Source organism: Emys orbicularis, chromosome 3 (genome assembly GCF_028017835.1).
Source record: "Emys orbicularis isolate rEmyOrb1 chromosome 3, rEmyOrb1.hap1, whole genome shotgun sequence".
In the NCBI taxonomy this organism is placed as follows: Eukaryota; Metazoa; Chordata; order Testudines; family Emydidae; genus Emys; species Emys orbicularis.
In genome coordinates, this window is record NC_088685.1 from 48100983 (window position 1) to 48122801 (window position 21819).

Here is a 21819-nt window from a genome sequence, read left to right on the forward strand (position 1 = left end):
GGGGGTGATATGCCTGAAGGTCACACTAAGGCAGAGAGATGGGCATAGAAACACCACAAGGCAAGCAAGTTAGTAGCCTTGTCTAGATTAAGATTTAAGGTGCAACACTAGCATGCATTAGCTAACACATTTTTAAAATCTAGCGTAGACTCTAGGCTTTTCAAAGTGTCAGCTAACGTGTTAACACCTTTAAATCCTGGCCTAGAAAAGGCCAACATGATCAATACAGCAGATGCAGTTATACAAACGTTAGGGACATGCTAAATCTTCTGTTTGTATCGGAATAATGCCATTGTCCTACTTTTTGTATTTAGTCAAATTGTGCTCTGAGAAAAAGCATGAACAAGCAGTCATGTGGCAATTAACCTAATCATTCATGAGTGCTGCTTTTCTCATGTGGCACACAGGCAAGTAGCGATTAAGACAGCTACCATTCAAGCACCATTCAAAAACAGCCACCATTCAAATGCAGCCAGTCATGCTGTATTTGGCGCGGGGCCAAAACTTTGAAATTTTGCATGAAGGATAAGAGTTTTAAAAATAATACAGCCTGTTTTCAGAATTTTACTGTCTGGAAGGATAATTTGCAGAGGCTTAAAAGAACTGACGTGAACCAACATTTAAATTTTGTAAAAACAAGCTTTTACAAAACTTAAAGACCAATACAAGTGTTTCTACAAACTTAAGATGCCGAGGAAATGATTTAAAACAGCATTCTTCTGCAGCATATGAAACCAATGCACGGCAGCAATGAGTAGAACCTGAGAATGAAAGTCAGTTCATTCATCACCATTCCACACATTGAGAGAAATACATAAAAAGTAAACAAAGAGCATAAACAGTGATAAGCATATTGCATTTTTAAAATGCTCACTTCTAATAGCATTAGTAACATAGGTAAAAAAAAAGATGTATTTTAGGTGATTCTGTCAATTTGTATCTTCACCTAGCTGAAGTTTTAAAGATTTACATATAGATAGCTAGCAACACAGGCAATGCTATAACCAGATCAAACAGCAGGTGATCTATTCAAGTATTCAGTTTTTGACAACGGCTAGTACCAGATGCTTCAGAGGAAAGTTAAAGACAATCTGCAGGGGACCATTATGGAATCACCTACTTATATGATTAGGTTTTTTTCCTATCCCCCTCAGAGGTTGGCTAGTGACCCGAAGCATGAAGCTTTCTACTTTTTAAAAACTTTACTATTGTAATTCTGGCTATTCTTGTCATTCATGAAAGCGTTAAAGACTTCTTTCAATTCCATTAAGTTCTTGGTCTCAAAGATATTATGCAACAATGGGTTGCACAGGATAACTGTGTTGTACAAATAAAATAAATAAAAAAAAAAAAAAAAACATTTGCAGCTTTTCAATTTCACTGACTTATTCTTGCAAGATGAGAAGGTTAAATATACAATTTACTTTCTCTGCACATCATGACCTTTTTTTCTGTTTGTTTGGTCTCCTCTCTAAACTCTTTTCAACATCTCTTGTTATGGAAGTTTTTCCTTTATTCATTTTTACTGTCAAGTCTTCAAACCCCTTCTTCTCTTTTTCTCAAAAAAAAGAGTGACCAAAACAGAACTCAGCATTCCAAATGAGTGCAGCACATATTTATATAACAGTATTATAATTTTTCAGCCATATTTTCCATCCATTTCTTGTGGAGTCTAACACTGTTCACTTTTCGGGGGGGACCACCACAGCATATGGAGCACATCTTTATTAAGTTGTGCGCAATGACACCCAGATTCTTTTTTCCTCAGCTGCTTCAGTTAATTTACAACTATTCAGAAATCATGTGAGCAATAATACAACTGCCAAAGACCTATCGGTTTTACTCTGCGACGGCTGCTGCTGGGAACAGCTTTAAACAGCATGTGAAGGCTGGCACAGGAGCTAGCTCTGGGAAGCACCACAAAAGATGGAAGAAAGTTAAATTAGTAGAGTCTTCTTACCATCCATGCAATGAATATGTTCTCTTCCATATTTGTCAGACAAATTCCTAGCCAGAGACAACATCCCTGTGTAGATTCCAGGAACTACATTTTGGTAAAGAAACCAGCTTACCCTTCCCTTTCACATGGGAAGGAGTGCTAGGCTTCTTGCCGGGGTGTTGCTCTTGGCAATGGGGCCCCTCATTTTAGGTCTCTGGTTTATTTTAGGCCTGGTTAAGACCATAAGAACGGCAATACTGGGTCAAACCAATGGTCCATCTAAGCCCAGTATCCTGCCTTCCAACAGTGGCCTAAACCAGGTGCTTCAGAAGGAATGAACAGAACAGGTAATCATCAAGTGATCCATCCCATGTCGCCCATTCCAAGCTTCTGGCAAACAGACACTAAGGACACTTCAGAGCATGGCTTTGCATCCCTGCCCATCCTGGCTAATAGCCATTGATGGACCTAGCCTCCATGAACTTATGTAGTTCTTTTTTGAACCCTGTTATAGTCTTGGCCTTCACATCCTCTGGCAAAGAGTTCCACAGTTCGACTGTGTGCTGTGTGAAAAAATACTTTCTTTTGTTTGTTTTAAACATGATGCCTATTAATATCCCACCTTGGTCGTCTCTTTTCCAAGCTAAAAAGTCCCAGCCTTATCTCTCCTCATATGGAAGCTGATCCATACCCCTTATCATTTTTGTTGCCCTTTCTATACTTTTTCCAATACATATATATGAGATGGGGAGATTATATCTGCACAATAGTATTCAAGATGTGGATGTAGCATGGATTTATATAGAGGCAATATTATATTTTCTATCTTATTATCTATCCCTTTCCTAATGATTCCAAACACTGTTAGCTTTTTTGACTGCCGCTGCACATTGAGTGGATGTTTTCAGAGAACCAACCACAATGGCTCCAAGATCTCTTTCTTGAGTGGTAACAACTAATATAGACCCCATTTTATATGTACAGGTTTTCTAATGTGCACTACTTTGCATTTATCAACATTGAATTTATTCTACCATTTTGTTGCCCAGTCTCCCAGTTTTGTGAGAACCCTTTGTAACTCTTCGCAGTCTGCTTTGGACTTAACTATCTTGAGTAGTTTTGTATCATCTGCAAAATTTTGCCACCTCACTGTTCACCCTTTTTTCCAGATCATTTATGAATATACTGAACAGTACCGCTTCTGGTACCGCTCCGTGGGGAACACCACTATTTACCTCGCTCCATTCTGAAAACTGACAATTTATTCCTACCCTTTGTTTCCTAGTTTTTAACCAGTTACTGATCCATGAGAGTACCTTCTCTCTTATCCCATGACAGCTTACTCTCATAGACTCATAGACTCATAGACTTTAAGGTCAGAAGGGACCAATATGATCATCTAGTCTGACCTCCCGCATGATGCAGGCCACAAAAGCTGACCCACCCACTCCTGGAATAATTCTCTCCCTTGACTCAGCTGTTGAAGTCCCCAAATCATGATTTGAAGACTTCAAGTCGCAGAGAATCCTCCAGCCAGCGACCCCTGCCCCATGCTGCGGAGGAAGGCGAAAAACCTCCAGGGCCTTTGCCAATCTACCCTGGAGGAAAATTCCTTCCCGACCCCAAATATGGCGATCAGCAGAACCCCGAGCATGCGGGCAAGATTCTCCAGCCAGACCCGCATTGACCACTGATACTAATTACCTGCGATGGCACGTTATTGACCTATTGACTAAAATCACGTTATCCCATCAAACCATCCCCTCCATAAACTTATCAAGCTTAATCTTAAAGCCAGAGAGATCTTTCGCCCCCACCGTTTCCCATGCTGCTTCTGCAAAGTTCCCAGCCTCTGCTGGCCCAGAGCATGACAAATGGAGCTTGGCCCTGAACACGGAGCTGTGCCATCTCAAGCCTACTGATCAGGTCCGTTTGTTTAAAATGGAAGTCCCTTTGAGTCAGGCTTTCTAGGGCTCTGAAAATCTCTTAGTGCAGTTAGAAAGCTTGCAAAAGGAAGGCAGCTGTAGAGGGGCGGGCGGTGTCTCCTACTTTCAAAGACGACCAAGCGGTTCATGGTCAGCACATCTCACATGCTCTCCCCAGATTCACTCCTAAAGCAGCAGCTACGGAATAGTCTAGTCTTCTACCCTTGCCAAGGTACAAATCTGCAAGCCAAGCGCTTTTAGGTACTCTGATTAAGAGCCTTTGGTGAGGGACCTTGTGAAAGGCTTTCTGAAAATCTACGTGCACTATACCCACTGGATCACCCTGCGACACTGAACCCCATATTCTTCACGTTGATATTATATATAGATATATGATAATGGCATAATTATGATGCATTTTATGCAAATTGGGTCATGTGAAATGTCATTTGAAAAGTTATGATTTGCCAAATATAATTATATTTGTATGCATGGATCATATTTGTACCTGAAGTTATGAATATTGACTATGTATCTGCATTTCAAATGTATGTACACCTGGGTAACGCCCCCTAGACAATCAGTCTATATAGTTGGTGGGGAAGAGCCTATTCAGGGCAATGGGCCATTAGGAAAAAACAATAGGCCTTAGGAGAAGCTTATCTCCCACCTAGCGAGCCTTCCTGTGAACGCTCCAAACAGCCTGTAAGGAATGGCTGCTATGACTCTAGAAGGACATGTGACCAGGCCACATGATTCTTGACTCCATCGTGGGATGTCCATATTTTCCCACAGATTGGTCTGGGAACCAAGCTTTGGAACAAAGGTTCCCGCCCTATACAAGAGCTATATAAAGCAGGGAGTGACATCATCTGTGGTTCTTCACTCCCCACACAAGAAGACTCCTGGAAACACCTGAGGAAGAGAGACTGAACTGGGGGAAGTGCTGGGCCCAGGCTAAAGGGATTTCTAGCCAGTGAATGAAACACCTGGGGATTACAAACTGTAAGCAAGTGCAGCTTGCCCCTTAAGAATCTGCAGCCTGCTTGTATCATCTCTCAGGATGAGAATCTGCTAATTAATATCCAATCTATTTAGTATATTAAGCTTAGTTTGCATTTTTTATTTATTTGCTAGGTAATCTGCTTTCATCTGTTTGCTATCATTTAAAAGCTATCGTCTACAGTTAATAAACTTGTTTTTGCTTTATCTAAACCAGTGAGTTAGAGTGAAGTATATGGGAATCATAACTCAATGGGCAAAGGCTGTTGCCTATTCCTCTCCACACTGAGGAAGGGAGCAAACTTTATCAGCTTACACTGTACAGTTCCCTGTGCAGCGCAAGACAGTATAATTTTGGGTTTATACTCCAGAGGGGATGCATGCCTGGGGAGCTGGGAGTTACCATAGCTGTAGCCTTCCTATTCAGGGGCTGGTCAGAGAGCCTGGATGTGACTGCAGCTGGGTATGTCCCTACCTGTATGAATGCTGGTCAAAGTGCAGGCTGGAGGGCTTTGCAGCTTGTCACAGCAGTACAGTCTGAGAGGGAGCCCAGGCTGGTGGGTCGGGGGCTCAGTGTTACCCCACTTCCAGGTGGCACCCTGGTGGAATCCATCACACAACCTTGTCCACATGCTTGTTGACCCCCTCAAAGAATTCTAGTAGATTGGTGAGGCATGATTTCCCTTTACAAAAACCATGCTGACTCTTCCCCAATAAATCATTTTCATCTATGTGTCTGATAGATATAGATGAAGCTGACGGAATAATGTAGAAAAAAAGGAAGGGTTAAGATGATGAAATACAATGTAGGAAAATATACACCATGAAGAAGAGAGAGGAGTCAGGAAGAAACAAGGTGTACAAGAAAACCAGGAGAGAGCACTTTTTTACAGCTCAAAAAGAGTTGACCGATAACATTAAAATTAAATACAATGCACAAAGAGTACACAACGGTTTTATTATTCATTTAAATTTTAAGGAGTGTGGTGGCACAGATTCTTCACTGTGGCTAATATACTTAGCTGCCAGGCAAGTTTTCAAGCCGTCCAAATTCATACACCTTTTCTTTAAAAGGAAAATGACTCTGTGAAAATTGAATCCACTCATTGTATTCTATGCCTAAAAACTGACAGTGGCACGACTTGTATCCAATAGAAGGATCATCGTGTCTAATTTCAAAAAACAAGCAAGGACAGAATAGAAATTGCAAGCCAGATTGCCATTTCATTCATTCTTGCACATAAAATCATCATTATTGCTGTCTGCAGCTTTAATTTTGACCAAAAACGTTACCCCCTTTGCAACTTTTACACACACACTGGAGCATCTCCTTCCCGTTCTGGTGCTGCTTCTTAGTCCCTGTAGCGAGGTGGTGGGATACCCTACAGCCCCGCGGAGGGACGAGCCTCCCCTAGCACCAACGTGGGCGGAGCCAGTGGGTCCTGCGCCCGCCCCCAGAGGTCACGGCACAGGACAGGAAGTAGAAAAGCCCAACTGCAGAGCTCACTTGAAAGCCAGCCGCCGGAGAGGCCAGCTACCCCGAGGAGCAGCCACAGCTACCCCGAGGAACCGATGGTGCTGGAAACCGCCAGCCAAACCCAGGTACCTTACGAGGGGGAGTCTGGAAGTAGCCCAGGGGCAGCTGACCCTGGCCTGGCCACAGCAGGGCCAGAACCAATGTCAGTGTGTTGCGGTCAGGATCCCCACTGACACAGCAGCGAGTCTTCTGCCGCTGCTAGGGCCCCAGGCTGGGACGCAGTGGAGCGGGTGGGCCTGCGTCTCCCCCTTGCACCAGACGCTCAGAAGCCTGAGCTTCTGACTGTTTGTTTGCTGCCCCGCCCTGACCTAGGGCCAGGGCTCATACTGAACTATTGGCTCTGGCCCTGCCTAAGGGCCCGAGCTCCTGACTGTTTGTTTACTGGCCAGCCCTGACCCAGGGCTTGGGCCCATAACGAACTATTGCGAGGCGGTGGGATACCCCACAGCCCCGGGGAGGGACTAGGCTTGGCCGAGCCCTCCTACAGTTCCTTTTCCCATCTCTCTTCTAGTCACTCTTTTGCTCATACCATTTACTCCAGGTCTGGCATGGCACAAGGTCTGAAAAACATCAATCATCTTGTTCGGTCTTGCAGCAAAGTGGACTGCAGAGACAACTTAAATAAAATATATCAGTAGGGTTTCACTTTGTATACCCAAGTGCATGCACAGCACAAAGCAATGGAACGGAGTCTAGTGGCCAAGAGCCCAGCCATTTCACTCTTCGGAATCCAACAGAGGCTGCAAAATTAAACTTCATATGTCTGCTTTGAGTTGCAGACAGAAAGATGGACTGGAACAAAACGAGAGACTGGTAAAGCACTGCTGTGTATAGATACCTTTTCAGGAGGGTAACTGTGGAGAAGCCAGAATATGGTCTACCTTACCTCCCTGCAGCGTAGTTCTTTATATCGCTAGTATCTGCCAACCTGCACTACAATGAATCATTAATTTGACTGTAAATAAGGAAAAGTTAAAAGAAAGGTGAATGATGCCCTCTCCTTTTTATAAGAACTTTTTATACAACTTTCTTTTGTAATCTTAAAGAGACTTTTAATAAGATTTTCTAAACAAGAAGCTGTATTTGTTGTTATTCTTGTGTGTCTGTCTTTGCTGCTGTGGCGGTTCAGTTGTTGGAGCAGTGTTGTTTTTTTGGGAGAGATGGGTCAAGAAGAGAGGGAAGCAGCCTGGCAAAGACATGACCGAGTATCATCTTAGCCTCTCCCAAGCCTGTACGCAAGATAGTAGATTAGCAGTTCAAGAGGTCATAAAGCCAATGCTTTGATCTTTCAAACTTGCTACTGAAAGGTGAGCAGGAACATTGTGGAATTACACTGGAAGGAATATAGCACTACGTTAGCTATGCTTAGCTTTGTTCAGAATAAGTGGATCACAATGATGGTGTGAATGCTGTTTTATGTCCAGATACCTTCCACCTGATGTTCGGAGGTGGAAAGCATTTGCATCTCCAACTGAAGTCAGGGAAGCCATTGATGCGCTACACCTCTGTAAGCCAAGTGCATAGTGTGCTACAGGTATGCTAGGTTATGACAAAATGACAATGTTCTAGAATGGACAAGGCATTGGACGCTCTACAACCCCAGGCTACAGGTTCTCTCTGCATTCACAAGCAGACACAGTGACTCCACTTTGTGAAAAGGAATTTTGGAGATGAAGGGGGAAGGCATCTTTTAAATATTTCTATCTGCCTGTGGGCAAGAACAGATAGGATCTGCAGGTAATGACCTCACTGTTTATCTACCTCAGTGTTCGACACAGAGCTGGGCAGGCAAGTATATATTTGATAGCTTTATTTCTGTTTTTTTTTTTTAAATGGAATACTATTACTCAACTGTATCTCAGAAATAAGAACATAAGAACGGCCATACTGGGTCAGACCAAAGGTCCATCTAGCCCAGTATCCTGTCTACGACAGTGGCCAATGCCAGGTGCTCCAGAGGGAGTGAACCTAACAGGTAATGATCAAGTGATCTCTCTCCTGCCATCCATCTCCACCCTCTGACAAACAGAGGCTAGGGACACCATTCCTTACCCATCCTGGCTAATAGCCATTAATGGACTTAACCTCCATGAATTTATTCAGTTCTCTTTTAAACGCTGTTATAGTCCTAGCCTTCACAACCTCCTCAAGCAAGGAGTTCCACAAGTTGACTGTGCGCTATGTGAAGAAGAACTTCCTTTTATTTGTTTTAATCCTTTTATTTGTTTTAAACCTGCTGCCCATTAATTTCATTTGGTGGCCCCTAGTTCTTGTATTATGGGAATAAGTAAATAACTTTTCCTTATCTACTTTCTCCACATCACTCATGATTTTATATACCTCTATCATATTCCCCCTTAGTCTCCTCTTTTCCAAGCTGAAAAGTCCTAGCCTCTTTAATCTCTCCTCATATGGGACCCATTCCAAACCCCTAATCATTTTAGTTACCCTTCTCTGAACCTTTTCTAGTGCCAGTATATCTTTTTTGAGATGAGGAGACCACATCTGTACGCAGTATTCGAGATGAGGGCGTACGATCAATTTATATAAGACAATAATATATTCTCTATCTCCTTTTTAATGATTCCTAACATCCTGTTTGCTTTTTTGACTGCCTCTGCACACTGCGTGGACGTCTTCAGAGAACTATCCACGATGACACCAAGATCTTTTTCCTGATTCGTTGTAGCTAAATTAGCCCCCCATCATCAAAAGGCTAATGTAGTGCCCATCTTTAAAAAAGGGAAGGAGGAGGATCCGGGGAACTACAGGCCAGTCAGCCTCACCTCAGTCCCTGGAAAAATCATGGAGCAGGTCCTCAAGGAATCAATTATGAAACACTTACAGGAGAGGAAAGTGATCAGGAACAGTCAGCATGGATTCACCAAGGGGAAGTCGTGCCTGACTAACCTAATTGCCTTCTATGATGAGATAACTGGCTCTGTGGATGAGGGGAAAGCAGTGGATGTGTTATTCCTTGACTTTAGCAAAGCTTTTGATACGGTCTCCCACAGTATTCTTGCCGCCAAGTTAAAGAAGTATGGGCTGGATGAATGGACTGTAAGGTGGATAGAAAGCTGGCTAGATCGTCAGGCTCAACGGGTAGTGATCAATGGCTCCATGTCTAGTTGGCAGCCAGTTTCAAGCGGAGTGCCCCAAGGGTCGGTCCTGGGGCCGGTTTTGTTCAATATCTTTATTAATGATCTGGAGGATGGTGTGGACTGCACTCTCAGCAAGTTTGCCGATGACACTAAACTAGGAGGCGTGGTAGATACACTAGAGGGTAGGGATCGGATACAGAGGGACCTAGACAAATTAGAGGATTGGGCCAAAAGAAACCTGATGAGGTTCAACAAGGACAAGTGCAGAGTCCTGCACTTAGGACGGGAGAATCCCATGCACAGCTACAGACTAGGGACCGAATGGCTAGGTAGCAGTTCTGCAGAAAAGGACCTAGGGGTCACAGTGGACGAGAAGCTGGATATGAGTCAACAGTGTGCTCTTGTTGCCAAGAAGGCTAATGGCATTTTGGGCTGTATAAGTAGGGGACATTGCCAGCAGATCGAGGGACGTGATCGTTCCCCTTTATTCGACATTGGTGAGGCCTCATCTGGAGTACTGTGTCCAGTTTTGGGCCCCACACTACAAGAAGGATGTGGAAAAATTGGAAAGAGTCCAGCGGAGGGCAACAAAAATGATTAGGGGTCTGGAGCGCATGACTTATGAGGAGAGGCTGAGGGAACTGGGATTGTTTAGTCTCCAGAAGAGAAGAATGAGGGGGGATTTGATAGCAGCCTTCAACTACCTGAAGGGGGGTTCCAAAGAGGATGGAACTCGGCTGTTCTCAATGGTGGCAGATGACAGAACAAGGAGCAATGGTCTCAAGTTGCAGTGGGGGAGGTTTAGGTTGGATATTAGGAAACACTATTTCACTAGGAGGGTGGTGAAGCACTGGAATGCTTTACCTAGGGAGGTGGTGGAGTCTCCTTCCTTGGAGGTTTTGAAGGCCCGGCTTGACAAAGCCCTGGCTGGGATGATTTAGTTGGGAATTGGTCCTGCTTTGAGCAGGGGGTTGGACTAGATGACCTCCTGAGGTCCCTTCCAACCCTGATATTCTATGATTCTATGATATTGTATGTATAGTTGGGGTTATTTTTTCCAATGTGCATTACTTTACATTTATCCACATTAAATGTCATTTGCCATTTTGTTGCCCAATCACTTAGTTTTGTGAGATCTTTTTGAAGTTCTTCAGTCTGCTTTGGTCTTAACTATCTTGAGCAGTTTAGTATTTTATAACATCAGTTTTATTACAGCAGCCCTAACTGTATCACTACAGTTAAGTGAGCTGTCATCTCCATTATTAATTCCTAACTTTAAGGGTTTATAGCCAAGGCAATAAAAACATTTTTCAAGCTATAATTTGGTATACAAGGTCCAAGTCCACAGCACTTTCTTTTGTTAAGTTTAAAACAGGGTTAATTCTTCTGAGTTCAACATAAGATGCCACAAAGTTTTCCACAATCCTTCTGGCTATTTGATCAGAGAAATCTAAAAATCAAATTTCTTTTTCAACTAGTCAGTGTAATACAAACGAACTATTTTACGAGCTGAAAAAATATGGAAGTAAAATAAGTTACTGTTCTGTGTGCACACAGAACCATAAATTCAAATCACAAATTTCACCAACTAATGTTTGACAGATTCCAATACCTTGTTGATCCCTTAAGACCTACTGAAATAGCAGCTTACAATATGTCAAGACAGAGCTATCTTAACATACATTGATTGATACTACTCTGACAAGTAAAACTAGTAGGTGTCAATGCATTATGTAGCAACGGTAAACAAATAACAGCAATGAAATAATCTTTTCTGATTGAGTTGAGACAACTCCTGCTTGCTCTATAAAAACATTTTTAAAGGAGTCGTCACAGGTATTAACCTGCTCTCTGAAAGGCACAACATAATACAGTACACAAATCTATATTACTACATCTGGGGCAACAGGTCAGGACAACCAGAAAGAGGGAAAGTTTGTTGCCTGTAATTCTGCTTCCCTGAAGGCCTACAGGCTTCTCAGGCCTACATTTTAGCTCTTTAGCATGAGATTGGTAGAACTCCCCACGATCTTAAGATTTTGACCCTTGAGAATATCAGCAGCCAAGAAGAGGGCAAGCCATTCCCGCTACTGAACATCATGCATTGCATCTGCCAAGTATAAAAGTTGCCCTCAGATAGCTCCAGTCAGTTCTTCTGCATGGGAGAGGAAACTTCCAGAAAGAAAAGCTAATTTAAGACAAAAAAAAGAGAAGAGGAAAACATTAAAAAAGATGTAATAGAAAACCTAAAAAAAAAATTAACTTTCATACTAAAAAGGCGGGAGTTCTCCTCTGCCACTCCTTGATCCTGAGACTGCTCATGGACAGTGTGTCCACAGTCGTGCTCTCTTTCCAGGCCAGATTTGGTAGCTTGTGTCTGGTCATCAGAGAAAGAACATTAAGAAGGGCTACAGCCAAGAGTGGAGAAAAGAAGAGACCTACATTCCCTCAGCAGAGAGGGCAGTCTCTTTGCCCAGCTATCTTCAAGGGGCTCAAGAGCTCACTCCCACACTTGCAGAACTTCCCAAACAGGAGGCACAGTCAAAAGCCTTCCTGGATTGTTTACATAAAACCTGGTGGCCCAACAGTGCACTTGCCCCATGACCACCTTTTCGGATACAAGGTCTCTGACAGCCGCCAGTGTGTACAGGGTTGCCCTAATCTCTAGAGCATTTATAAGCCGTTAAAGACTAAATTCTTTCATAATGGAGCCCTTCCTAGGTTGGATTATACCTGTGGTTACTGTGCTTTGGAAGGGAAGTGTTTGAAAACCTATTCCTAATAGCAGATTGTCAAACCAGAGAGATCCAATGATCTATGAACAGAGCTTGAGGTGCATGCAAGAGAGAGTCCCTTGTCTATCTTGCTTCCTACTGGGATCTCCAGGTCTCCTGAGGTTACCTCCTATGGAGATGTACTACTCAATAACTATAGATAATGAGACCAAATATTTGTAGTATGATTCAAGCTGTGACCTGCTAGCTCTTCCTTAACATTTTTGACAGAATGGTGGTATCCTAGATCCCATTGTGGGGCAGGGAAGCCTCAAGTAATAAGAGTTAAGTTATTCTGTGCAAGAGATAGAAATTTCTCAGAGGCTGGTCCAAGGTTGTGGAATGAACTCCTCCAGGAACTGAAAACTATCACAAACCTCACCATCTTCCACTCCAAGTACAAGGAGCACTACTTTGACTTTATAAATACATAGCAACAGGTGTATTTAAAAACAAAAAACCTACTAAAACACTCCATGGCACATAGGAGGGGATGAGAGAATAAACATCACCTTGCTTAATGAATGACTGGAAGATGCTCAGATACTATGAGCATGAGTGTTGTTTAAGTACTGGAGTATAAAACAGATGATAGAATAGGACCTATACAGAATAGTGTCTGCGGGGGCAAATTGGGGTAGTTTACCATGAACCATACGGTAGGGAGAATGACACTCACTCTACCTCTGTCACTAGTGCACTCAAGACTTTCAAGGAAAGCTTGAAGAGCTGGGGGGTTCCATCGATCTCAAGCTCAGGAGCTAAGTCCCAAAAGAAGAATCCTGAACAGATGGTCTCCAGGAACCTAACACTGAAGTTAATCTCCTAGACACTGTCCAACCCCCCCTTACAATTTCCCACTCCTGACAATTAAGTCAGAGGCTTAACATGAATCGCCCTGTTCTGTAGTTTAGTTTTTAAGACTCGTTTTTTAAAGCAGAAAGGGCTTGGGCTCAATAAGCACAACGTTTTTTTGCTTTAAAAAAGCAACCCACTGCAGTTGCTGGGAGGTAGCAGCGTCCCAAGTATCACACGTCTAGAGATGCCACGGGAAAGCGTTTAACATCACTCTGGTCCGGAGCGCACACTGCAGGGGGAGGCAGTTAAAACAGCGACGGAGAGTTGCCGCCCCCACCCCCGGGGAGCGAAGCGCCACACACACGAAGCAGGTAGCGAAATCAAAGGCGCCGGGGATGCGGCGATCGCTGCCAGCCCGCGGGGCTGTAGGCACCAGGCTCAGCAACCTGGTCCCCCGCCCGCCGGGTCCATACCCGCCCAGCCCCCAGGGGGCGAGCGCGAGCCGCTCCCGGCCGGTGCCCAGCACGGCTCTCGGGAGGGAAGCTGACAGGCAAAGCGCCCCCCGCCCTCGCGGCCGCCCGACACCTGCCCCCCGGCCCCAGGGGGACGCTCGCCCGTCCCGCTCACCTCGTCCCCCCATTTGAGAACGTCCTTCTGGCGCTCGGCCACGGCGTGGTAGATGTGCAGGAACTGGAGGATGCCGTGCCTGCGCACGTGCTCCGCGTGCCGCTGCGTCTCCTCCCAGCTCAGCGGGGAGCCTTGCGACAGCAGCCCCATGCCGAGGCCTCCGCAGCCGAGTGGGGCAGGGCGGCGCGGCCGGCCCCGGGCTCTCGGAACGGCGGGAGCGGCAGGTGCCCCCTGCGGCGGCTCGGAACGCAGTGCGCGGAAGCGGCGGCAGGAGCCTGTGTCCCGGCGTAGCACGTGACTGGGGCGGGCGGCGGCGGCCCGCGTCAGGCCGTGACTCAGCACTTTCCGCCGGGCCAGCCCCGCGCCCCGCCCCTAGGCCGTCGGTCACCTACGGCCCCCGAGCTGAGGGGCCGGGAGGTTGCTGCCGACGCGAGGCCCCTCCACTTCCCGCTCCAGGCTGGAGGCGGAGCCCTGCTTGGCCGGGAACTTCCTGCGCCCGCGTCTGGGGCAGGGCGCCCCTGCTTCGCAGCCCGAACCCCGCACCCCGCTTTGCTGCCCTGCAGGTGGGGGATGCCCTTGCCGGGAAAGGGTGTCTCTGAATTCCACCTGCTCCGGCGGATTGCCCGGGAGCCTGCTGGGCTCGGGCGTCCCCATCTGCGGTCACTTGAGCAAGGGGTTTCCGAAGTATCGTCTCTTCCCTCGGGAAAAATGGGTTTCTTAAGCTTCACAGATTGTACCAGTGTTTTCTGGGGTGCACACACCATGGCTCCGGTCGTCCCCGCACTGATCTTAATCACTTGGTAGTGATCCCAGCTAGTGTATGGCACCCGCGAGCTCTCTGGGGAAGGAATATTTAAAATAGTATTAAATAAAGACAACAAGGAGTCTGGTGGCACCTTAAAGACTAACGGATTTATTTGGGCATAAGCTTTTGTGGGTAAAAACCAAAGAAGTGAGTTTTTTACCCACGAAAGCGTATGCCCAAATAAATCTGTTAGTCTTTAAGGTGCCACCAGACTCCTTGTTGTTTTTGTAGATACAGACTAACACAGTTACCCCCTGATATTAAATAAAGAGACTCCCTGAGCTAGCACGTGCTAAAGGATCACATGTGAAATGGATTACAGCAGTGATACTCAGTGGTTCAGGAGCCGAATTAGGGATCATTACTCAAAAGAGCCACAAGTAGTGTGAATTCATTGTTTCATCTACTCTATGGTACTACTCCTAGTTACACAGTATGACAAGGGAAATATTTAGTTTGTTTATACATAAAATTCTCAGAGCAAATACTTTAATAACTTTGTACAAACTGATAGCTTAATGGGTTAGTAACCGTCAAAGCTTCCTGTTTGGTTAATAGCTTAGATTGGTTAATATAAAACCAGTGTTTTAATATGTGCTGCAAAGACATCCAGCAGACACACTGGAGAGCCACCACTTGCAGCTCATGAGCCTCAGTCTGAGTATCACAGGAGTACTGTGTGTATGTGTAAAAGAACTAGTGAAGAAGGTTTCCAGGCAGCTTTCATGTGGCTTGAGCACAAAGGGACATGTTGTGCCATTAAACATCAGGTACAGCCACACTGTCTGTTTAATCCCTACCCTTGTCAAGCAGCTGAATGGTGTGTAGGTATATTGCTACAATCCACCTCTGTCAGTATTTTTAAATTATTTTGGGAAAACGTAATCTGAGTGAAGCACGTAATTCAGCAGAAACTCAAACTATTTATGGAGAAATAAGAATTTATACGTATGAATGTGTGTCCCATCTTTGCATATTGTTTGGTTTTACAATAATTCTTTGCTTCACATTGTTTGCAATGGAGTCCAGAGTAGTACAGTTAATGTAGAGCAGTGGTTTCCAAACGGGGGTTCACACAATGATATAGGGGGTTCGCCAGAAAAATTTCCTTAATGGCAGCCAGAGGACCCTGGGCATGGGAGGCAGCAGGTGCGACCCAGTTGTGGAGCAGACAGCCCAACCTCTATGGAGCGCAAAGCACGCAGCTGAGCCCCAGTCAGCGTGGGGCCAGCAGGCCGAGCCCTGGTCAGCAGAGGCGCCGGTAGCCCAAGCCCCATGCAGCACGGGGCCGGGAAGTTGGGGCCGGGAGCCCGAGCCCCAGCAGTCAGTGGGGGCCAGCAGCCTGAGCCCCACGGAGTGCAGAGCCGGCAGCCCAGACCCCGGCGTGGGGCCAGCAGCCTGAGCCCCGTGGCGTGCGGAGCTGGCAGCCCGAGCCCCATGCAGCACGGGGCCGGGAAGTTGGGGCCGGCAGCCCGAGCCCCGTGGAGTGCGGAGCCGGCAGCCCAGACCCCAGCGCGGGGCCAGCAGCCTGAGCCCCATCGCAGGCAGGGAGGCAGCTGGGACCCCAGGCATGCAGGTGGCAGCTTGGACTCCTGTCCGTGGCAGACGGGAAGTTGGGTGGCATGAGGGGCAGAGTGAGCAGGGGCCACGCTGTACGTGGGGGATGGTCCAGGCTAATTTGTCCCTCGTGGGGCACCCTCCTAGGGATGGCTCTGGTGGCGGAAGAAAAGGTGTTTGCGCGCCAAACCAGCCAGAACCAGGTAGTAGTCACTGTAGCAGCGTTCAGGTGCCTCAGTAATTCGACACTAAGGCTAGGTCTACACTACCCGCCTGAATTGGCGGGTAGAAATCGATCTCTTGGGGATCGACTTATCGCGTCTCTTCAGGACGCGACAATCGATCCCCGAATCGACGCGCTTACTCCACCAGCGGAGGTGGGAGTAAGCGCCGTCGACTGGGAGCCGCGGCAGTCGATTTTGCCGCCGTCCTCACAACAGGGTAAGTCGGATCTGATACGTCGAATTCAGCTACGCTATTCGCGTAGCTGAATTTGCGTATCTTAAATCGACCCCCCCCTGTAGTGTAGATGTAGCCTAAGTCATTTTCTCTGGAGTGCTGTTTTGCTTCAGTGAGAGGTGAGTGAATGTTAGCATCACATTGAGGAGATTTAAACTTAAATCCCTGGAGCAGCATGCAGCTGCGAGGGCACCAGGAAATTTGGTGGCCCAAATTTCCTGGTGCCCTACGCAGCTGTGTACTTTGCATATGGGTAGGGATGGCCCTGAGTCAAGATCAACCCCAGCCGGAGGTTATAATGGTAACCTTAGCTAGCTTCATCAAGCTAAAAACTACTTGGCCTGGATCTCCAAAGGGACTTAGGTATTGCAATGCCTAACTTTTAGGCACATAGAAAAATCACAGGAATGCCACTGAAATCCACAAAGCCTGATTTAGGTATGTAGCTCCTTATACAATGAATGGGGAGAGAGGCACCTAAAAATACAATCCATAGCAGCCAGCAGAGTAGGCTAGGACAGGGGTTCTCAACCTTTTTCTTTCTGAGCCCCCCCCGCCCCCCCGCTATAAAAACTCCACAGCCAGCCTGTGCCACAATAACTGGTTTTCTGCACATAAAAGCCAGAGCCAGCATTAGGGGATAGCAAGCAGGACAATTGCCCAGGGCCCCAAGCCACAGGGGCTCCCATTAAGCTACATTGCTCAGGCTTTGGCTTCAGCCCCGGGTGGCAGGGCTCAGGGCCCTGGGCTTCAGCCCCATGTGGTGGGCCAGGGGCCTTTGGCTTTCTGCCCTGCTTGGTGCTTCCCTCCCCCCAAAGAAAACCTGCTCACGGTCCCCCAGGGGGCCCCGGACTCCTAGTTAAGAACCTCTGGGCTAGGAGCTGCCTAAATTGGCCAATGAAGATGCTGAAGAGAGGGTGTGTGCTAAGACCCACCCCTCTCACAGAAGTGCTCAAAGATGGGCTGCACGCAGACACCTGTAATTGCTTGTGATCAACAACTGGGAACTCCTTTCCTGGAGTGAGGCAGTTTAGGCACCTAAGTCCTTCTTGTAAGAATGAGTTAGGCATCTGCCTCTCTCCACTCCAAACAGCTGGAGGAGGAGGCGGTGCTTGCCTCCCTCCACACAAAATGGCCACCAGAGAAGATGGTGCCCACCTTAATCTTTTAGGCGAGTGGTTCAAGCATTCACTTGGGATGTGAGGAACAGCTTCAACTGGAAAGACAGAGGAAGTCCTACACCAGACTATCCCATAGTTCTGTAGTTAGAGTCTGCTTCTCAGAGGTGAGGGAAGTCCCCTGTTCAAATCCTTTCTCCCCTGCTGTCTGAGGTGAGGGGAATTGACTCTTGGGTTTCTCACATCCCAGGTTAATGTGCTAACTACAGGACTAAAATTTATAAAGGAGACCCTACACCACCCAGATTTTGAATGGAATGCAAACTAGTAGGTGGTCTCTGAGCACATAAGTTAGGTAGATGAACTCTTATCTTCTTCCAGTTCATGGATCACCAGGGGGCTTAGGCACAAGGTATGTGTCCCTTGATTGGGGCAGCAGTGCTCATGCTCAGAGGCAGAAACTTAGGTACCTAGGGAACTCTTACTGAAAAATTTAGGCACTAAGTGAGTTTAGGTGTCTACAGGGTTAGGTGGCAGCCAAGCAGGAGTTTTGTGGATCACAGTGGAGCCTAAAACTGGGGCTAGGCACGTGAATACCTTTCTGGATCTGGGCTCCTGTGCCTTGACTCCACTATGATTTTACAGTGAGACAGCTAACTATCTCATTATAAAAACACACACTTTTTAGCAGTGAAGATATAGTCTCTGTAATCCACACTTCCCTTTTTTCCTAAAATGAGCAGCATCAGAGGACAGAGTAGAGAGCAAGCGCACCAATACATAATATTTTAAAACTCAGATATTTTCCTGAATAGTTGTGAACCCCAACAACAACAAATGTGTGCTACTACATGAGAGACAAGTGAAACAGACTATATCTACCTATTTTATCAGGGTTTCAGAGCAAGACCCATCATGTACCTCAGTGCAGTTTTGCTAACTCACAATTTTATCAAGAGTCTCATGATATTTGGTGTTTTTCTTAATGCTCCAAATCCTGGGAACATGTGAATATATCACAATCTCAGTTTTTATTTTTTTTAAAAGTTTCTAGTCCTTATTGTTGCAGAGTAAAATTTGAAAAAGTGTACATAGTGTATCTGAAAGGCTCAGAAAGCACAAGGCAAATACACAGTAAAATCCCCTATGGTGTTTGGTGGGTGTCGGAGATTTTTCCTTTTATTTTAGATTAAATGTGCTGGAAATAAAGGAAATTATTTAAGGTAAAATATTCTTGTGCGTTTTAAAATAATATACAATTTCTATCTGATGCACTATTTAACACTTCTGCATGGAACGGTGTTAGACGTGGGATGGCTTATTTACTTCGATGCCTACAGTTTCCTAGACGGAAGAGGCAACCCAAATACTGTCAAAACACCTCCATTTATAGCCCACAGACATCCAACCAAAGTGGTTGCTTTTAACTACTATTATGCTAAGCATAAAGGTAGTTTATGTCTTTATCACTTTTGCCAGTTATGAGGGGAAACTTCTTTGTTTTCCATTATAATGTATCAGTTCTCAAGTTTACCATACTACAAGTAGTGTAAAGCATACATACAAGTGCAGATGAGTGGTAATTGTATTCAGATACTACAAAGATGACTATGGTATAAATGCTGAGAGAGACAGATTTTGAAAATGAAATCTTGAATCCCAGGAGAAAAAATAACATTAATGATCAGTCAGAAGGATACAAAATGCCGAATAGCACTTTGCATTAAACAAAAAATCTTGTCTGCTCAGGAATGCTGTTCTCAGTGATGTATGTTGTTGGAAATACATAGTATGCTTATAATCAATCAAACATAGCAACACAGTAAAAGGAGCAGAGATCGTATAAAATATGCCAAATTTCAATTTTCTTATGTCTGCATGAGTGTGCAAAATAAGGTTGCTGGACTTTTTTTTTTTTTTTTTAACTAAAGAAAAAGGTTTTTTTTCCCCCTCCACTCTCATACTCAGGCCTAACTGAAGTGTTTTTCTTCAGACTCCCAATAAGAACAACAAAGAAATCACCTTCAGGTAGAGATCAAGCAGAGAAAATTTAAGCCTAAAAGATAATTTTTTGAGAAAGTTATGAGCAACTGAAAATAGGGCATGATAACAGAAATCATTACGTAACCTTAATTATAGTGGTTACTGCTGGTTTTGCTATAATATGTTTTATCTTGACAGTGTTTTTTTATCTGACAACTTAATCCACATCAGTAAAAAAAAAATTATAAACTTGTGACAAACAGGATGTTAAATAACATGTTTAAATGTATTATTTAATTTGGATTATCTAGAGCAGGGGTAGGCAACCTATGGCACGCGTGCCAAAGGCAGCATGCGAGCTGATTTTCAGTGGCACTCACGCTGCCTGGGTCCTGGCCACCAGTCCGGGGGGGCTCTGCATTTTAATTTAATTTTAAATGAAGCTTCTTAAACATTTTAACAACCTTATTTACTTTACATACAACAATAGTTTAGTTATCTATTATAGACTTATAGAAAGAGACCTTCTAAAAACGTTAAAAAGTATTACTGGCACGCGAAACCTTAAATTAGAGTGAATAAATGAAGACTCAGCACACCACGTCTGAAAGGTTGCCGACCCCTGATCCAGAGCCTGTTCAAGGCTCTAGATACCTCAGATTATGTGTAACCTTTCTGCCAGGTGGAACCAGCAGCAACCAGGGCTGGGTTCAATATCTAGGGTTTCCTTTCCATCGATACAACACAGAACCGGCTCAAGCCCCCACCCAGTACTTGGGAAAATTACACACCACCTCTGGGTGCCTCTGAGAGGCAATACTTCCCCACTTGCAAGCACAGAGTCCGAGTGTAGAAAAGAAACTTTTAATAAAAGGAGGGAAGTAACTTAGAGTTAATTTGGGAAAACACTGCAAACAGGGTTCATAATCATAAACCATGAGTAAAAGACCCACCCCCAAGTAGGTTGGGCAGTGCCCTTTCCCCCTCAGATTCTTAAGTCCAGCAACCCAAAAGTCCCTTTCACATTCCTGACCTTTCTCTGCACGCCACTCACAGTTGCTGTCCTTGGTCAGTGCAGACCCAGAGTTCAGACGTGCATCTGCAGAGTTCACCTCCCACCCTGGGTGGGGGGTAAAGAGGCATCTTACTTGCTCCGCTGGCCGCTCACTGCGCCCAGGGCCGGCGCTTCCATTTAGGTGACCTAGGTGGTCGCCTAGGGCGCCAGGATTTGGGGGGGGGGCGGCATTTTGCCTCCCTCGGCGGCAATTTGGCGGCGGGGGTTCCTTCCACGCTCCGGGTCTTCGGCGGCAATTCTGCAGCGGGTCCTTCACTCGCTCCGGGACCCGCCGCCAAAGTGCCCCGAAGACCGGGAGCGCGGAAGGACCCCCGCCTAGGGCGCCAAAAACCCTGGTGCTGCTCCTGACTGCGCCCCTCCACCAGCCACCCTGCTGGCTGCTCATCATGCCTCTTTGCCACCACCCTGCTGGCATCTCATCACACCTCTTCATTGCCACCCTGCTAGTGACTCATTTGCCAGCTGACTGCCAGTCACCTTCTGCATCTCTGCTGTGACCACTGCACATTAGTCTCTCAGTGATTTTTCAGCTCTTTTGCAGGCTGAACAGAAACACTGCCCTAAAATCACTGTTCCCAGTGATTTTAGCTCTTAGCGGGTAAGGCAGAAACACAGTTCTACAAGAAGTTGTTTCAGCTCTCATTGAGCAAGTAAAATAACAAAAGAGGCTGCTAATAAAGCCTGTTTAGTACTATTTTTTAAAACAGTGAGGAAGAACATAGTAAGCCAATCTAGAAAAGACCCCTGGAAAATGGGTTGTACAGCTTCCTGACCAGACTTTCTGTACCCCTTTTCCTTATTTTCACAGGGCTCTGACATTCGAGGCCCTGCTTAATGAGGCTCTTTCAACTGAAGATGCACCCCCCTCATTTGGGACAGGTTAAGCACAGTCCGGCTTTCCTGTATTCCTATAATAATTACAACATTGGTAACCATATTTCACTACCCCTGCATTCAGTACAAAGGCCATTTGTACCCTACATCAGCCACAGTTGATCCTTTGACACAGCTATAAATGATGACTGTGTAAACAGAGCAGGAGCAAACTATTTACATAAACACACCCATAGTCTCTTCCCCTCCCAGCTAGCTGTCAGGGAAGCATTCATTCAAACCCTG

The 21819-nt window shown here is 45.7% G+C and overlaps 1 protein-coding gene across 2 annotated transcripts in view; it reads right to left on the minus strand.

Annotated features, from left to right (window-relative positions):
- The window catches only part of GCLC (glutamate-cysteine ligase catalytic subunit), a 56256-nt gene extending 42403 nt beyond the window's left edge, over window positions 1-13853 (minus strand). For both annotated transcript variants that reach the window (XM_065400815.1, XM_065400813.1), the window contains exon 1: window positions 13704-13853. In XM_065400815.1, the coding sequence (XP_065256887.1) occupies window positions 13704-13853 (150 nt within the window). The remainder of the gene's footprint in view (window positions 1-13703) is intronic.
- Between the last annotated feature and the right edge of the window lie 7966 nt (window positions 13854-21819).